The sequence below is a fragment of the Heloderma suspectum genome, chromosome 2, assembly GCF_057233095.1.
Source record: "Heloderma suspectum isolate Gila_16-S chromosome 2, 16-S_ref, whole genome shotgun sequence".
NCBI classification, from domain to species: domain Eukaryota; kingdom Metazoa; phylum Chordata; class Lepidosauria; order Squamata; family Helodermatidae; genus Heloderma; species Heloderma suspectum.
The window spans coordinates 77,755,199-77,773,829 of NC_139459.1; the positions used below are offsets into that span (position 1 = coordinate 77,755,199).

The following is an 18,631-nucleotide window of genomic DNA, read 5'->3' on the forward strand; positions in this document are numbered from 1 at the left end:
TTTCTGTAGTCATTCCATACTGAAAATCTCCACACACCCTCTCAGGACTGGCTTTGAAGAGAGACGATGGAGGCAAGAGTGGTGAGGTTCTTTCACATGAAGGACCCTAAAATCTGTTCCATAGCCATCTTCTGGTAGTTGCACCCTACGGTGAATCTCCTTCCCCTTCCTTCTGCTCTCTGCAAATGAGCTTGCTTTGCCTCTTGTCAGACATCCAGGCTGGCCAAGGGAGAATTGCAGCAGCAGCAGTGCAGCCACCACCACCACCCTTTTTTTAGCAGTGTTGAAAAGCAGAGCTGAAGACCCCCAAGACCCAAGTGTGCTGCAGGAGCATAGCACAACATGCTACAAGTGATGCCATGCTTCAGCGATGTTCTGAATGCATGCATGCCAAAATCCCTCCACTTTCCCTACCTCCTCTAACCATCTGACACTTGAGATTTCTGGATGCTTCTGAAAAAACAACATGGTGGCAGGAGCGCCAGTCTTCACAACCCACCAGTAGAAGGCCAATAATATATAGGCTGATCTGGGAGGTCTAGTTAGTGGCTTGGATTTTGGGGAGACGTTTGGACTAATTAATCTCTGATTCTAAATGTTTCAACATAAATTAAAAAGAAAAAGAGAAATGAACACGTTCTTTTCCAAATAAATGCATATTCTTTGGTTATGCACGTGTTCCCGTCTTTCCTTCTCTGTATGACTGTTCATCTGTATTACTATTCCTATTCCTCCTCTGTATAGTGGGCACCGTTTTACTGCATTTGCTTCCATAAATCGTTGAATAAAATGGAAGTGCTGACAGAAGATCAAAGCCCAACTCCAGAAGGATCTAAATTGTTAACAATTTGTGGATAGATGAATCAATCAATTTCAGCACCACAGGGCACATTCTATGTGGCTATAGAGTTTTAAACTATCATCTCATTACTCTTTCCTGCCAATTATCGAATTGATGTTTTAAATCAATGAACAAAGAATTATTCCATCAAGGGATTAATCACACTATTGAAATATGCATTCTGTGACCCGTCTCTGATTGATTTCTTCATATTAACCCTACCTCTAAACCTATATTAAGACACATCTTTCACTGCAAACCAAAGGGGAGAACCGTTGAGTGGTGATTTACAGTAGACATGATCACGTGCAGCCATTTGGCACCCTCTGAGTACAGAAGGAGGGATTGTGTCACCGTAATACATGTCTTCTGTAGGAAATGGGTTTGAAGCTTAATGAAGTTTTAATTAACTTCAATAGGTGATGCAGTATTAGTGTTGGTTATAACAGATAGTGATAAATTGAGATTTTCATGAATATCAGTTTACTGGTAGTTTGCATTTTGTTATCTTTGTGTGTCCTTGCATTCCCAATTCTAATACTTCACTATTTTGTTCTAATATTGCAAGCTGAGTCTGTGTTCATGTTTAGAAATTAATTATACTTTATTTGGTGTAATCATGCAGTAGGTTTGTGAATGTACAAGAATATGCATTGCCTTACTGAAACAATGTCTGAGTCTAGTCAAAAGTGGCATTTCTAATCAGTTTAGTTGCATCCAATGCTGGCCATCTGCCAATTGAACAGAAATTGCTGGTGGAACAGATTTCCTCTCCCCTCTGCAGTCACCTGCATGCCCCCAAATCTGCTCTGAACTGTTGGAGGACCCTCAACAACAAATTTGGGGTTCATGCAGGGAGCTATAGGGAAGGAGGAAAGCAAGCAGAAATCCTGTTCTCCAGGTGAGTGTGAGGAAGGCATCCCATAATGGATTAACTCCCCTTATCACTCAGGGAAAAGCAGGGACCATGTGACAGATTTTCAGGTACTCTGTTGGTCCCAGGCTCCTCCTTTCCATTTTGTCCCAGCTTTTCACCTGGGAAGGAACTATTTCTCATCTCTCCTCCTTAAAAAAGCTACTTCTGTTATTACTATCATTCTTCTGGCTATAAAAATGTTTATTTTCTTACTTGTAACTTCCAAAATTCCTAGCTTCTCCTTCTCCTTTAAAATAATAATAATAAATTGTTTAGTTTCATTCAGGGAAACTAAACAATTTCTGTTTTTTCTTCCGCTCCTTTTTTACCCTTTAGTATGGCTCCAGCGGCAAAGAAATGAAGCTCCAAGGCTGCAATGAAACACAAAGTGGTTACTCATGCTGCCCCCTCTATGCATACATCCAACACACGGAGGAGTCTCGACTAAACTCCTTAGTATGTACCCCCCTTCTGCCAGCTGAATCTTGCTGCTTTGGGGTTTACTGATGACATCTGTAGTTCCTGCTACTACTGGCCTGAGGTCACTTTGGCCACTGTTACTATTGCTGTTGCCAAAATCCTGTTACATCCTTTGAGGTTGCTCAGTGTGTTCGTGTTGGAGAGGGGGCCTGCTCCAGTAGCACTACCTATGTTGGCCTCTTTGGTCCTCAGCTCTCAAAGTGTACGGAGGCAATATAATTGCATGGCAACAGCAGGAGTAGGCCAAGGAACCTGGTGGCAACATTGGCAGGTGGCAGCCGTAGTGCTGGTGAAACTAGGCTTCAGGTAGATTGCAGGACAAAATGGGGCTCCTGCCAGTTCAGAAGAAGCAGTAGCCTTTCAAGACAAATGCAAGGCTCTGTATACAACACTAGCAAACAAGTAAGTGCAACAACAGAACTAGAAATATAGAAGTGAAAGACGTGTTTTAGCATAAACATATGAGTAGAAGAAGTGCACACTAAATGTTTTTAAAGGATACTTGAAACAACATCTAAGAAAAATGAATGCTTTTTCTCTGCCTTTTCACTTGTGTGCATGTGAACATGAACTCAGTTCTGTTGGTTTGTATTTAGTTTAGCTCTCTTCTCCAAAGTCTCCTTATTGTTACTGTGGTTTCACTGAACTTCAGGGGGTGAGAGGGGCTTCAGCATTATATGCAAGGATCTCTGAACTGTGTCTGCAGGTTGTCTCTTAATATTCCCTCTTACCTTGTTTATATTTTGCAGTACAGATATATGTATATGTCATGTGTCCATCTTTTGGCACAAACATTTTCTGGCAAGCTGACACAAAACCCCAGAAGCAGTGAGAACGTTTTGTTATTGGTAACAACATCGGGTTTTATACATGAGCTTCTTCTCTCTCATGGCAAAAGCTTAATAGTTGCAGTTCCCTCCAGAAATCATATAGGTGATGGTATTTAACTATCTGTTTATTATGTTGTTCAAAGAACAGTGAAAAGCTAATAACTATAACCATGTCAAAGATCAATAGAACTTGGTTTCCCTGTTGCAATCTCTGTGGTTCTGAATACAGGGTGAAGGGCTCAAATGATTATTGGTGTAAACCATCCCAGGCAAAGACAAGGATTCTAGGGAAAAAACCTAGATATAACCACACATGCAGAGATTTAGTGCAACCTTGAATTCTTCATTGGCACCTCCCCGCTACATTGGTCTAGGCCTATCAAATCCAAGAGTCAAAACACAGGTTTCAGAGTAAACTCACACTCATGGAGATTTAGAAGACCATAGCTTCCACTGTGGTATCTCCATGCTACATGAGTCAAGGCACAGAAAAATCCAAGAGTCATGATTAGTCAAAGCCAGGCAACCCTCTGGGCTATGAGAACAAAGATACACAATGCATAGCAAGAAAGAATTCAGGGTCTATGAAATGTATACCAATACTTTTCTCATGAAGATGCTGCTAGCTTTCTTAATTATAGGCATGACATTCAAGGTCGAAAACTAGCAGCTGGATGGGATTGACTCAACTCTCCCTGCTTCCCTCTGAGAAAACTGACAGAGATAAACTCACATTTATTCTGACCTTCCACAGCCTGATTAGGCCCAAACCAGCCCTTCTCCCCACTTCCTGTTGCTATTACATAAATAACGAAGCATAGCCAAACTGTTGGGCCCTGAGCTTCTCACTACTGAACAGGGTTCCAAACCCTTCCAGACTGCTTCTGATCAGATTCTGATTGTAAACTATAGGGCCCACTGCAGAGCTGGGGCTGGGCCCTGACAGTATGTTGTGTTATTGCGGGTTAGAGTGTTTCTCAACAGGCAGATTATATCTGAGTTAGGTGCCTCAGGCTTGCTTTCGTTTTCCTTTTCCTTCTTTTGCTACCTTAAATGCCCTTTCAGAGGGTTTTGAAGTTACACAAGAAGCCTGGCCTTAATTCACAGCACTGCTGCTTGTTAATCTAGCAGATAATCTTGTGGGGAATTAATCCCATAAAGAGCAGAACTAATTCCGCCTTGGGCACACAAAGTCATCATCCTGTTGTTGATTGCCAGATGATAAGAGAACTCTGAGCCTCAAGGGAACTGTATGGCCCACATCCTTTTTCCTACATCAAGGGTTAGTCATCTGACAACTGAATTGATCTTTACAGATTCCTTGTTCTCCTAGAGTCCCTCTGTAACAATTTTTAATGCAAACATTTCTGGTCAACTCGCATCTTTTTGTGAAATTACTAGCAGCTGCTCGCACAGCAGCATGCAGCAGACGTTGCTTGAAACTTCAGGAGACCACTTCACTACTGTCCGTGAAGTTAGATAAACTTCTATATTTTCAGGCCCGCCCTTTTCATAATGCAGTGAAACATCAAGTGTTTAAACCTTTCCCCCTTTGCTCTAAGTATTGTGCACAAATAGCACAGTCCTAACTGTATTTACTGAGAAGCAAGTCCTACCTAAGTTTGAAGCAATTCAGTTGATAGTAAGTGTGCTTAAGTTTGAAACTAAGAGTTTGAGTTGTGAGCCACAGGGTTTCCAATTAGTCTCGTCTCATCTACAAACTTCTAGGTGGCCTATAGACAATTATCTCACCCTCACTGTCTCCATTTGCAATATTGAGGGCAATACTGGTCTACCTTACAAGGCTCAGTAATCCTTCGGTAGGTGTTACTGAGAAAATCTATCAGAAGCTTTCTGTAGTTAAGCAGTAATGTAGAAATATTTATTTGGAATGAAACTGTGAACATAGGCAGTATCTTATTGGACACTACCACTAACATAAATTACATTGCGCTAGCATAAACAACCCTTACCGCAACACCTCAGATATCTAGCTGTTGCGTCTTTTTACCTCTCTCCTTTGCTGTCCTGTGTTGTTTCATGAACTCCAAGTGTTTTATTTATTACTTTAGTTCTTGATGAACAATAGCAGTAGTTAAAGTGCACTTGTGACTGACAAGTCCATTCAACAGGACTGCATTACTACTGGTAGTATCAGCTTCTGTGAAAGCAAAAGAGTTAAGAGAAAAAGACAGAATGCCTCTGGTAGTACTTGTCTGTGTGCAGAAATGCACAATTAATCTATTTAGTAGATTTTGAATGCTATCACAGCCAAAATTGTAAATGCATGCATAATTTGAAGCAATGATTGTTAATCTTACGCTGGTTGATAATTTAACCAAGTGCTGGATTATTTTGCTGCTTCTGTGCATATTGCTACTCCAGAAGACTTATTTTGGTGGCTTGGGTTCAAGTGCTTGCTTTGGCAAAACACAGCAGAAAAGAATGGATCACTTTGAATGTATTTGAATGGGACTAGCAGATGCAAGAATCACCCACAGCCAGAAGGTACAAATCGCTGATACAGAGATCTTACTCAGTCAGAATTATGAACTCAAATAATATTTTGATAAAATCTTAGACTGGTGCTCATGTTATCCCTGTGTAGTGGAATTTGCTACAGCACTTCTACTTGCTTAGCCCTGGTTAAGATGAGAAATCCCAGACCATGTGGGTGTTTGAGCCCAGGCTGTGGCTCTTTCCCATGCCGGCATTAATTCAGTTTGCCTAGGGATTGATTCTGGAATAGGAACAGCCTCAGTGTGGTCACCTTCTTATGAGTTCCAGGTCTTCTCTCTTTGCTTAGCAGCTTAAGGAGAAGGAGGGGTGCTGCAGTGGCTTCCACACCTCCAGCACAATGTGAATACCAGACCTGAGTGCTGTTTTATGCATTGGGAAAAATGAATTGTTTGACAGAGATGATAGAATTCTGGGCTGTACCAGTTCAGCCTCCTGTTGGGGAATTGCATTTCTAAAATTTTCCCCATGCTAAAATAACCCTGCATATGGGTGACAAGCAGATCGGAAAGAAAATAAATGTTTAGATTAGCCTTCTCTCTGATGTGATCATTTATTACATGTCAGTACCTCATTACATGGGGAAGCATTCAAAGATATGAGTCCTTACCTGCAATCTGAAGTGGAGCATTTTATTGGCTCAATCTGTCTCTTCATTCTGTGAAGTATTTATTTATTTATTTAGAAGATTTATATACTGTATTTCTGCTGCAGCAATCCTCCTAGGCAACTTACAATATAGAAGAAAAGCATACACAATAAAATTGCAGTAATATAGTAGTAAAATACAAAAGAACTGAGAATTAACAGCAAGAACCCATTGGCTATGCTAACGAGGGCTGTTGGTATTAGTTTAAAACTGTCCAAGAGCCTGGGAAAAGGAGAATGTCTGGACCATTCACCTAAAATGGGTGGGCAACTTGTGGCCCTCCAAATGTTTTGGCTTACAACTCGCATCAGTCCCAGCCATCGGAGGCAGTGGTGAGGGATCATGGGAGCTATAGATCAAACCATCCAGAAAACTACAAGTTGCCCACCTCTGACCTAAAAGTTAGATGAGATGTAGCGAACCATCCTGAGAAAGAGTATTCCACAGCCTTGGCACTGTTACTGAGATAGCCGTGTCCATGACCCAACCAGTCCCTATTCTAAAGACAAAGGAACAGGGAGCAAAGTCTCCGATGACAATTGTAAAAGGTGGACGGATTCATGTGGGGGAAGACAGTCTTTCAAATAGTCTGGCTCCAAACCATTCAGGGCTTTATCGGTAATCACCACAACTTAAGTTGTGCCTGGAAACAAACTGGAGGCCAATGCAATTTAACACCAGAATTATATTAATTAGAAACTGCTTGGAGCAGGGACCAGTCTTTTTTGCTTGGTAGTCTGTAAAGTAATGATACTATATTTGGTCTATTAAGGAAAAGAAGGGGGAAATGTCACTGGAAAGGGATTACACTTACACACACACACACTCCCATAACTGTAGTCCTGATCCAAACACACGCAGCTGCTACTTGTAAAAAATGTAAAGAGTCACAGATCTCCATCATCACTTCTAATTTAGCTCTAAGTAATTAAAAATTCATGCTTTGACACCAAGAGGATAGTTTACTTTTTCAGGGAAACTTTATTTTAGGCATGGGAATATAGTTTATGAAACATGGTTAATTATTGGCAAAAAAATATTGTTTACCCTATTCATAAAAGTATGTGTAATTGTATATGATGTGGATACATATCTAAATCTGTTTACTCTGTACCATTAAGTGCATATCATCTTGTCATATGTGAGGGCTTCCAGATATGCTTTCAACCACAGGTAATTGCAACAAAGTAGATTCTGGCTGATCTTTTCTGATGTATGTACTGCCATATTGAGATTTTTAAAAATAAACCTAGGATGGGGAAAGGATCGTGTGTGAAATGGTCCTGAGTGAATGTAGCCTCATCCTAACAGGCTTGCTAGACTGATGTCTTTGAGCCGATATAGTATGAGTACTACTGTTTCATGTATGGTCAAATACCATACAGACTTTGTTTGGATATTTATGGATCTCAGCATTGTCTGTAGTTTAGACTTCTTGGGTGTTGTCTCCCCACTGAATCCTGGTGTCCCAGCCATCCCAGAATTATTTTTAAAGCAATATTAGTGGTTCTAAAACATAGCAAATAAGATTATTCCTCTCTTTAAATTTTTCAGGTGTTCAGTAACAAAAAGCATTTAGACTATGATAAAGAAATTCTTTGTGTAGGCTTGAGTTTTGTGCAGTCACACCTAGGGATGTTGGAGAAATCCTCCATAGACCCCAATGAGGCTGGATTCTATTGAATCCGACCCCCCGAAGTCCATGGAGGATCGGATCTCCTACCTTGTCTTGCAGCGCAAAGTCCTCACCGGCAGATCCTCCCTGCCGCCGGCTCCGAAGACCCAGCAATACGGCCGCCATGGCCGTATCGCCGGACTGCGGATGCAGATGGCTTCCACTATGCCATTTGCGTCCCTGCTCTTTAACGTGATAGGCTACGTAAAGATTTACGTAGCCTATCACGGTAAAGTGCAGGACGCAAATGGCGTCTGCTACGCCGAACGCCATTTGCGGACCAAGACCGGCCACGGCCAGCGGCTCCGTGGACTCGCCGTGGAGCCGGCCGGGGCGGATTCCGGGGGGGAGGACCGGATTGCTGCCCCCACCCCCGCAGACCCCCCAGTGGACCCAGGTAAGTGGGGCTCGTACACCCCTAGTCACACGTGTAATCAGGTAGCTTATGGAAAAGCAATATTAGTATGTGTCTACAGAATACTGGCTGCCCAAAGTGTCAGTCTGAGGAATGGAAAGCAACTAGAACTGACATGTACGATTTTCTTAATGCTGAAGGTTTCTGTGGAAATAACAAATGTTGAAATTCTGTGTCTCCTTTCTAAATTTATAATATCTCTCTTGACTTTGGAGTGTCTTTAAGTATGACTTCAATATAGCCATAAAGGCTATACATTTTTAAAATGTAGGATCTTATGTACTAATAATAAACTCCTCAAGTGCCAAATTTCTGTAGCCAAAAGAGGAAGGTCTCAAGAGGCTTCGGAAGCCCCAAGGTTTGCAGAAGTACAAAATACTGGGGTGGGGGAATAAACCCAAAATGACCCAATGAAGACTGAGCATGCTCAGTGGGCATGGAATGCTGACTGACTGTTGAGGGAGGAGGAAAGCTGAAGGGGAAGGGAAATTGAATATATAGGAAAAGGGCATGACTGGCGGGCTGGAACCCAGAACATGAGCATTCCACACTGCACCATTTATGTGTTTGTTTGTTTGTTTGACACTTGTAAAGATATAACCCGGAACCAGTCTCAGCTCAGTGAATTCTGGAATTGAGATTCAATTACTTTTATCCTTTTATTTATTCAGTAATAATTGTGGCTGGAGTGCTGATTTAAAATAAAGGTTGTGCAGAAGCCTTGTTTCAGAAGCCCCCCCCCCCACACACACACATACATCTCCTTGGCACATGCAGATGGACACATGTGCAGGCACTGCATCAGGTAAGTATGGAGAATGAACATTCTCTGTGTACCTCCAATATCCTTGGGCAGACAGGCCAGGATGAACAAAGAAAGAATGCAACTGGATTGAACCCCGTGTATTTTACTAGAGCACTAGCAGTGCAGCTTATGACAGGCATCATTTATCTGTGTTTTGTTTTTTGCAATTTGTTGTGTTTTAAAAAAAATACATTGATTCCTTTATTGTTTTATGCTTTATGATGTTAACCAGCTTGAATGTTTCCAATTAATATGGAAAAGCAAGATACAAATCTTGTTGCAAGAACAGACATTTGTAAATAATTCTGCTCTTGTCCACAAGAAAGAAGTTGCACTGGGTTTTTGGTTTTTTTTTAAGGATCCTTTTATTATTTTTGGTCTGTAGGCTGCTTTGTATCGGCTTAGCGGGGATTGGAACCCTTTACATATTGAACCTAGTTTTGCTGCCCTTGGAGGTAAGTGTGAAAGAACCCCTTTTCACTTTATTTCATTGATAGGAGCAGTGAATGCTTTTTCTGCTTCAGCAGTATTTTCTACAATTGTGATTAAGGTTTGAGAACGTATCCTGAAAGTAAAAAAGAATCAAATCTCCCGAGCATTTGAGATTGGAGCTGGTAATTTCTTTTCTTGAAAGATAGTTAGCTTTTCCATGATTTTGAGGTCTAAACCAATACATTTCATTCTAGACCTTTTCAAATATCAATATTGCAAGTTATTAAAGGGTGTCAAAGGTGCTTTTTCTGTATGGCAGCCTTCTTGATCTGGCGCCCTCTAGGTGTGTTGGACTACAGCTCCCATTGATCATGCTAGCTGGGGATGATGGAAGTTGTAGTCCAACATCTGGTGCATGCCAGGTTAGAGAAGGCCACTGTATGGGCTGCTGTTCAAGAACCCAAAGTCCTCTTGGGCATACTAAAATAGTTGTGCAGGTCTTTGGATCCCAGCCATAGCCCCAATTCACACATCATGGCTGCCTAGGGTTTAAACCCTTGTTAGCTGTGAATGAGCAGGACGGAGCATGTGTGCTGGTTCCTGGCTGCCTGCCTGCTCCTGCTGTGATAAACAAGCAAGGGGCACCCTGACCCTGGTTTGTTTACTGTGACATCCGAACCTGGAAATCTGGGTTCTTGGGGGAGTTTGAACCCATCAAACTCTGGGTTGTTTGTCCCTCAGCAACCCGGAGTTCTGTATTTGGACATCATGATAAACAATCCAGGGACAGATTCTTTCATTAGTTGTATTAATGTGTTTATTGAGTATATTTTCTGTCTATTTTAAAATGCATTGGTGGTCATAGAGAAGGATGAAAGAATACTTCAATTCAAATTCATAGGAGTTGATGTCAAATATTTTCGGTGCCAACACAAAATCAAAAAAATATTTAAATAATATGCATCTATATATAGGTACATACAGAATGAGCAAAAGGTTATTCTGTCCCAGCCAAAGGTTATGGTTGATCTCTACCTCGGTTTTCTGTACCTCGGTTATCTGAAATTCCATCTTATCCATTTTTGCTATGTTTTCCCCATGTGCTTGTTTCCTGCTGCAAATAATCTTATTTATTTGTTTTGTTTAAAATATTTATATTTCAACTGTTGTAAAAGCATGCAATGTCGCTATCAATAATCAAAAGAAGCATATAATCCAATAATAAAACTAAACCAAATCCTCAAAATTACATAAAATGGAGAAATAGCAAAAGTGCTGTAAAAACAGCCATTAAATCAAGCACCTAAAGAGGGGGAAATAAAAATGTTCCCCGGTGTCAAAAAGATGATAAAATTGGTACTCTGCAAGTGTTCCTGAAAAAGACATTCCATAAACAGGGAAGTTACAAGGCTCTCTCTGGTTGCCATTTACCTAATCCCCAAAGATGGGAACACCCAGGAAACATCCAGCTGATCTTAAGGAGTAGACGCGTAGGGAGGTTCGTATGAGAGAATGTTTTCCTTCAGATACTCCATGTCAAGTTTTTTGTAGGTCAAGGCCAACGCTTTGAATTGTATCCGGAATCAAACTGTGAGCCAGTGAAGATCTTTTAACCCTAGCAAAATATATTTTGACCTGTGATTCCTAGTTAACTACCTGGCTGCTATATTCTAAACCACTGGACGTTTTCTATAAAGGCAGTCTTTCATATAGCACAAGGAGAGAGCAATCCTATGCGGAGAGGGGGCCACCCCTGAACTTGGAGGTGACCGCCTATCCAATGCACAGCAGGAGAATTGCAGAGGGGATTGTCTCCTCCGTGCTCCAGCCGCCCTGTATTCATGGCTAGACGGCTAATTTCATCTGTCTACCCGCTGGACATCAGAACACAGGGTGGGGAGGCCAGATGACACAGGAAGTGTCATACCAGCACTTATAAACTCCCCGCCCCACCACCGGGAATGTCCCCTTTCCCCCACTCCACGCTGCCCTTCTGAGCGTGGAGTGGCGGGACAATCCACGCCATCTACAAGTCGGAGGGAGTGGGGAGGCAGTTGTCCGGGAACCAACCAATCCTATGGCCATCCAGCCGCTGTTTAGTGGCCATAGGACTGCGCCCTAAGGATGCAATCCTATGTGTGTTTAGACAGGAAAAAGTCCTACAACTCCCAGTATCCGCCAGCCACCATGACTGGTTGAGGCATGCTTGGAATTGTAGGACTTTTTTCTGTCTAAACATGCATAGGATTGCACCATAAGTAATCTACTCTGGATGTCACCAGAGCGTGCAGTACTGTGGTACTTTTATCCAACCGTCTCTGCTTATCCCAGTGCTTTTGGTGACACAGATTGCTTGATAAATACGATGTGTCTGTGTGATCCATGGAACGTATGTCCAAATGTAGGCATGTTCAGTTGGAAATTTAACACTTATATTTGTATTCTCATAATAGGCTTTCAGACGCCCATATTGCATGGACTTTGTTCTTTTGGATTTGCCGCCAGGCATGTTTTGAAACACTTTGCAAATAATGATGTGACCATGTTCAAAGCAATTAAGGTTTGTATGTTTTCATGCGGATAGTTTATGTTCATTGAATGTTGAAGACTTCCTCATTGCACTTTCTGAAGTCTGAAAGACAGTTGTATGCAGAAAACATAAACCATTGTGCTACAATGGCATGTGTTTTTGATGTTTCCTGACACCCTTTATATATGCTATAGGTATTTGTTTACTATTAATGTACTTTTTAAACTGTCTCGAGTGTAGCCTGAATGAATCACATTTTCCTTTTTAAGGAATCCTATTTGGATTGATACCCATTAGAAAGAGAGCCTGGGAGGGCGGAAGGAACAACAGATGCGTGTTTGCCTCCTGTTCCTCCTGAACAGCATTAAGTGTTAAATGGGCCTCTGGGCCATCTAATTCAAGTGCCTTGCTGGAGGCAAGGACTGGGGCAGTGGGGCTTGTGGATCCAGCAGCTCCATGGCCTCTCCCCTCCCATTTGCCTGCTCCTGACACGTCTGTTTCCTCTCCTCTGAAGGTTGCGACATCAACCTTGGGAGAGGGAACCATTCCAGAGCTTTCCGCAGTAGCTGGGTGGTGGGGGGGGAATCTGAGCAGGGACTTCCCCTTCCAAGGTCATGGCTCTGTCTATGGCCTCAGAAGAGGAAATCCCCGGTTTCCTATGGCCCTTCAGGTGCTGTCTAGAGGCCATAGGGATGCTTTCTGAGTTGTTTTAGTTAGAGTATTTATTTCCTGTTTTTCATCAAAGAATTCTAAAAATGGTTTACATATTCCAAGGTAGCTTACTAACATGTTTCAATGAAGTTGTGTATAGTCTCAGCTATGGTGGACTTACACATGTTGATTTTCCACCATAGAACAAAGGAACAAATTCCTCACTCTACACCTAATGTCTACTCAGGTTCTGCCTGCCTTGACCTCTGCAGCAGGGCAAATCGCTCCTCACAAGCACCCATCCCCTTCATCAGATCTGGGCACACGCAGTTATCAGTGTCTGTGTTAGGAGGTCCGGGCTGCCACACTGTTCTTCGCTCACTCAGCTGGCTTGATAGCAGTTAAAATCTCCACAGCAAGGGGACTTGGTGGACTTGTCTTCCTCGTTCGCTAGTGGTTGTGGCAGTACTTGTGTTATTCTGACTTCTGCATCTTTTTCACATGATGGTACTTAACAGTGGATGTGGGAATAGTAGCGATAACCCTCAGAGCAAATTCGTTTTAATATTTGCTGTGTTTTAACTGCAAGAAAAGAAAGAATCCTCTCTCATCTTTCCTTGTGACAGATTCGTTTTGCGAAACCAGTTTTCCCAGGACAAACCTTGCTGACAGAGATGTGGAAGGAAGGAAACAGGATTCACTTTCAGACCAAGGTCAGAACCATAAAGTAAAAGCTTGGGGCTGTTTGAAAGAAGTGTGATAAGAATGGGTCTCATCCTGCATACAGTTGTGCATGCATAGGTCCCATAGATTTCAGTGGGGAATAAGCCGATGTAATTGTGTGCAGCAAATACATGTTTGTTTTTTTCTTTCTGGGAAGCACTGGCAAAGCTCTCGTGCCAAATATCCAGACTTGTTTTTCGACCTGAGACTTCTTTAAAGAGCGCCCTGAGAGTTCTGGATAAGAAAGAGAACTTGTGGGGAGGAGGCAGGTTAATGAAGTGTGCGTACACATTCTGGTCATAGTTTTTGTTCATCCTTTGGATTTCTATCCTGATTTTGAACAAACAGGCACTCAAAGCAGTCTACAATATTTTAAAAAATGCAGTTTAACTTGGTACCTCACTGGCCCCACTCCCATTCCCAATACCCTAGCTCTCAATATGGATCTACTGTCGCTTCTCCCTCCCAGCATTTCATTATGCGCTCTTTCTCCCAGACCATTATCTTATCAGATGCAAAGCAAAATTCCCAAACATAGTTGGATATCTCCAAATGGTAGATGCCCTAAAAATCCTCCTTTAGTACAGCTTTCCCCAACCTGGTGCCCTCCAGACGTGCTGGATTACAGCTCCCATCATCCCTGGTGGACTTGCTGGCTGGGGGTGATCAGAGATGTAGTCCAACACATCTGGAGGGTGCTAAGTTGGGGAAGGCTGCTTTAGTAGCTGTGTGAAGGCTGCTGTCCCAGAATGCCAAAATAAGAAGGAATCAGGTGCTGGTTTTGATACAGGTATGGCTAGTGATTAGGTATCACTGGCAAAACCTAGGGTGATTTGTGAATTATGGTTGAACTGAATACGCAAATGCTGGGAAATCATTTTTCCAACCATAAAGCTGGCTGCTTTTCAAAGCAGAACCCATCTTGGGCAAAGGGACCAGCACATGTGTGGCAAGTGACGAAGGGCAGGAGCCCATTGGCGACTGTTGAACCACGGGGTTCTTGGACCTACCTATCAGTCAACAACCTGACTGCTCAGACCTGTGAGATATTATGCATGCCACGTTAGAGTTGCCCCCTCATTTCATGTTGATTAAGCATCTCTGGGTGTCTGCTTCTGTAGCCTGCTCTGTACTTGAAGATCAAGCTGCCTATGGTCCTGTAGCAGTGGAGGGGTTATCAGCCGGAGTGCTGGCTAGCAGAGAGGAAGGTGGGATACAGAGAGAAAGCCAGCAACGAGCAATACAAGGGGTAACAGTTTGGCCCACATTGGGCTGCACCACCACTGCAGGGGTTAGCAGCCCCTGTAGCCTAAACCTCTTGTTCCTCTCCCTGTTTTTCCCAGCTCTCCCAGTCTTGTGCCATCAGCAGAAGCTGCTAGTAGCATATAATACTGCAGGGGTAGTACACGTTGTAGTAGCTTAGAGGCTTCAACAATCAGTTGATACATGGTAGCTGAAAATGCACCCCCAGCTAATTACAAGCCGCTACAAACGCATTCTCAGCCACTTATAACTTATTAACATCAACAGTGTGGCGATACCATTTTCAGCTAGCGACAGGGGCTGCCTCAAATTAATTCCTGCACTCCTGTAGGCAGGTACAAATGGGGTGGAGGCTATTGGGGCAACTGTTCGTCTTGCTGTGCTGCTGTAGCCCAGTGCAGGCCAAACTGTTAACTTTTGGTTGTGCTGGGTGCTGGCTTTCCTCTCTCTGTCTGGTATGTGATACCTGCTATATCTTCCTCTGTGCCAACCAGCACCCCAGCTGTTAGCCCCCTTAATGCTGACAGTGACGCAGGGTAGGGGGTGGTGGAACAAATGAGAAGTGGGGTATGGGCTGCTGGCTATGGATGCCAGACCGTTAACCCTTGTGCTGCTGGCTTTCCCTCAGCTGTTTTCCCTCAGGCATGAGGGGGCAGTGCTGACTTGGCAGGAGAAGTGCCCATAAAAACAGTTTGTGGCACAGCCCGCTTATTGAAAGCAACGGGGGGGGGGAGGAGAGAAACCCATTTCATACAAATGCTTACATGGGAGTAAGTACCATTGGATTCAGGGAGACTTACTTCTGAGTAGACATACATAGGATTGCTGTATATATCCCATCATTTAAAAGCACTTGGCACACGCAAGCAAATAATGCCAATGTGTATTCTGTCACAAGAAGAAGAAGAAGTCATCTTTAGTTGCAGCACCATAAATTGAAAAGGATTTATATTAGGGATAGAATCCACCCACACCAAGCGCTATATACAAACACGCACACATACACTTAAGAATTCATCTGTTTGCAAATCCCCCACACATACACCCCCCCCCCAGCCCAAATACATTGTTACATGGCCGCACGGATTTAAATGTGAATCAACCAGCCTTCTGCAGGGGCAGGGCGCAGCCCCTGTAATTCCCTCTCACTGCCTTGAACCTTGATTGATAGACCTGGACCAAGCTGCTCTGCTATGGGCCCCAAAGGACCCCTTTAAATCCACCCCCCCACTGCATGCCAGTTTGCTCAGTGCAAACATTCCGAAGGCTACAACCAACTTCTCTCAATACAAACAAATGCGGGGGGTTGGAAGGTCATATCTACCCTAATCCTTACTGATCTTGCTGGATTTCAACTTCCCTGCTGGTTAACCCATGCTCTCCCAGCCTGGCAAATTTGGCAGCTTTCCATCCATATTTCTCAAGACAGGTGGTTGGTCACACCTTTTCACTCTTTTTTCTTGATTTTCACACTCAAAAAAATGTTCTACCGTAGGCTATGCAATAGAAGAACTCCCCACGGACTTGTGTCTCAAAGTGCAATGCTAACTTCCATCCATGAGGCCCTACATGAGAGGCAAATCCTTTTTCCAATAGCATCCCATAATAAGCTAGCTAATCCGCTGGAAAATTACATAGTTATCAATATGCAATGTGGGGCAGATCAGACAAGGGGAAGCCTAGCTATGCCCCAAAAATTGACCTTTCGCCCCTATGGAAAAATGCACAAAATAGTGTTCCCAACCATGACTGTGTGTGGCCCGACTGGGCCACCTACAATGGAGATTGGGCTCTCCCACACTGGAGGCATTCAAGACGAGGCTGGACAGCCATCTGTCAGGGATGCTGTGACTTGGATTCCTGCATTGAGCAGGGGGTTGGACTCGATGGTCTTGTAGGCCCCTTCCAACCCTACTATGATTCTATGAGATGTTCAGGATGGAATGGTGAAACAATAGTACCTTATGAAAGACATCTGGGAAGACACACAGATGAGCGTTAAGAAGTTGCCTTGCACCAGGTCAGGCAATTTGTCCATCTAGCATAATATTGCCTACTCTGGCTAAGACCAGCACTCCAAGGCCGTATGCAGTAATACTTTCCTATCACTTGCTACCTGACCCTGTTTAAATTGGAGATGCCAGCGGTTGAGCCTGGAACATTTGGCATGTAAAGCCATTTGCTCTGTCACTGAGCTGTGGTCCCTCCCCATCCCATCTGTCTTCAAAGTACCTGAAAATTATTCCAGTTCCTTTGCTCCCAAGAGTTTACCCTGTCTCATAGGTTCTTGTTAAACACATGGGTTGGGAATCTAGAAAGAAGAACTAGCTGTTCAAAAGCTTGTGTGGAATGTGCTTGAGTCTCTGTCTCTTCTTGCCCCCCTCTTTTTTTTAAAAGGGGCACTCAGACTTTGTTAGCATCTCTTAAAATGTGTGTAAATAGAGGTTTCTGATACTGCCCCCGGCTTTGAGTCCCTTGCTATCTTCCCCCTACCCATCCTTTTTTTCTCATTCTGTCATTTGTTTTTCTGAAATGGTTTTCCTTTCCTTACTTTATTAACCACCCAAAGAAATAGGCAAGTTGAGAATGACGATTGCCCAAGAGCTTTAGAAATAAATAAATAAATAAATATTTTTAAAACCATAAATAGAACATTTTCTTTATTGAAATGCACAAACAACACATGCTCATGCACTTGAATGGATGCGGCTTGTTAAACATTGGCAGCCTTGATGTTTGTTCCAACCATAGTATGCTTAGTTAAAATGTGCAGCCCTTTCCTTGATAAATCTGCATAGAATACACTATATAAAGTGACTGGAACCGCTTCTTTCTTTCCTGCTCTTGTGCTTTCTACCCGCTGGGACATTGTCACTAATTGTTCGTAGATTTTCTTTCATTAAATCATTCTTGAATTTCTTCATGAAAAGATGCAAGCACTATTGTTCTGGCTTTAAGACAGTTTCCTTTAATGATTTCTAACTATTTCAATCGTTCTCTTCCCTTACATTGTTCTTTTGTTTGCCACCTTGAACGGTGTGATTTGAGATGCAAAGAAGATTTCACAGTTGTTGTAAAATGCAGCTACTGTGCTGGTTATAATTCTGGTGTTCATGTTGGACAGAAACCCGCTCACAGTGTGATAATTTATTATTCTTTTTTACAGGTCAAAGAGACTGGGAAAATTGCGATTACAGGAGCATATGTGGATCTGACATCATCTGCTGACCAGCCTTCAGCTAAGGAGCCTTCAGCTAAAGTAGGGACAGCACGAGTGGCTCCTTTGTATGACAAGACTCCAAAGTTGTGTACAGTCTGCACTAATGACAGCAACGTATATTTATAATAAATGTTTGCATTGTGACCAAATTCTTTCTTCCAAAAAGGCAACTTCTATGGCCTATTTAAATCTAGTCAGTTGGCATGCATGTGCTTCTTTTGCGTAAACTCTGCCTTTGTCAGGTCATCAGGAGGCTTACGCTGGCCGCTGAAGCCACTCTCCTCTGATCACTAGACATTTTGCTGAGCACCCAGTCAGGCAACCTCCACACGTCTCAGATTTCAGTAGACAAATGAAATGAAATGTGCTGTTGGTGGGCGGGAGGAATAACTTGTATCTTTCAGCTTCCTAGATGGCTTAATTTTATTCACTGCTTGTCACACCACCTAAACATAATGGGTGGTATCCAGTACTGCCCACACACTAGCAGGACCTATTGCTAGTACCATGGGAACCTAGCAGTTCTCGAAGCAAGCAGAAACACTCGTTTCTGGAATGGCACAGGTCAGCGGCGCTCCACCAACCAGTCGCATTCTGGAAACAGGTGTTTCTGCTAATTTCTGGGGTTCCTTTAGGAAGTGCTAGTTCCTGTTGCACTCACGAGCACAACAGAACCAGCGGCTG

At 43.0% G+C, this 18,631-nt stretch overlaps 1 protein-coding gene across 2 annotated transcripts in view; it reads left to right on the forward strand.

Moving 5' to 3' along the window:
• HSD17B4 (hydroxysteroid 17-beta dehydrogenase 4) overlaps positions 1 to 18,631 on the forward strand; it is an 82,401-nt gene that overhangs the window by 47,847 nt on the left and 15,923 nt on the right. For both annotated transcript variants that reach the window (XM_084833935.1, XM_084833936.1), the window contains exons 18-21: positions 9,514 to 9,583; positions 12,014 to 12,120; positions 13,368 to 13,454; positions 17,894 to 17,986. In XM_084833935.1, the coding sequence (XP_084690061.1) occupies positions 9,514 to 9,583; positions 12,014 to 12,120; positions 13,368 to 13,454; positions 17,894 to 17,986 (357 nt within the window). The remainder of the gene's footprint in view (positions 1 to 9,513; positions 9,584 to 12,013; positions 12,121 to 13,367; positions 13,455 to 17,893; positions 17,987 to 18,631) is intronic.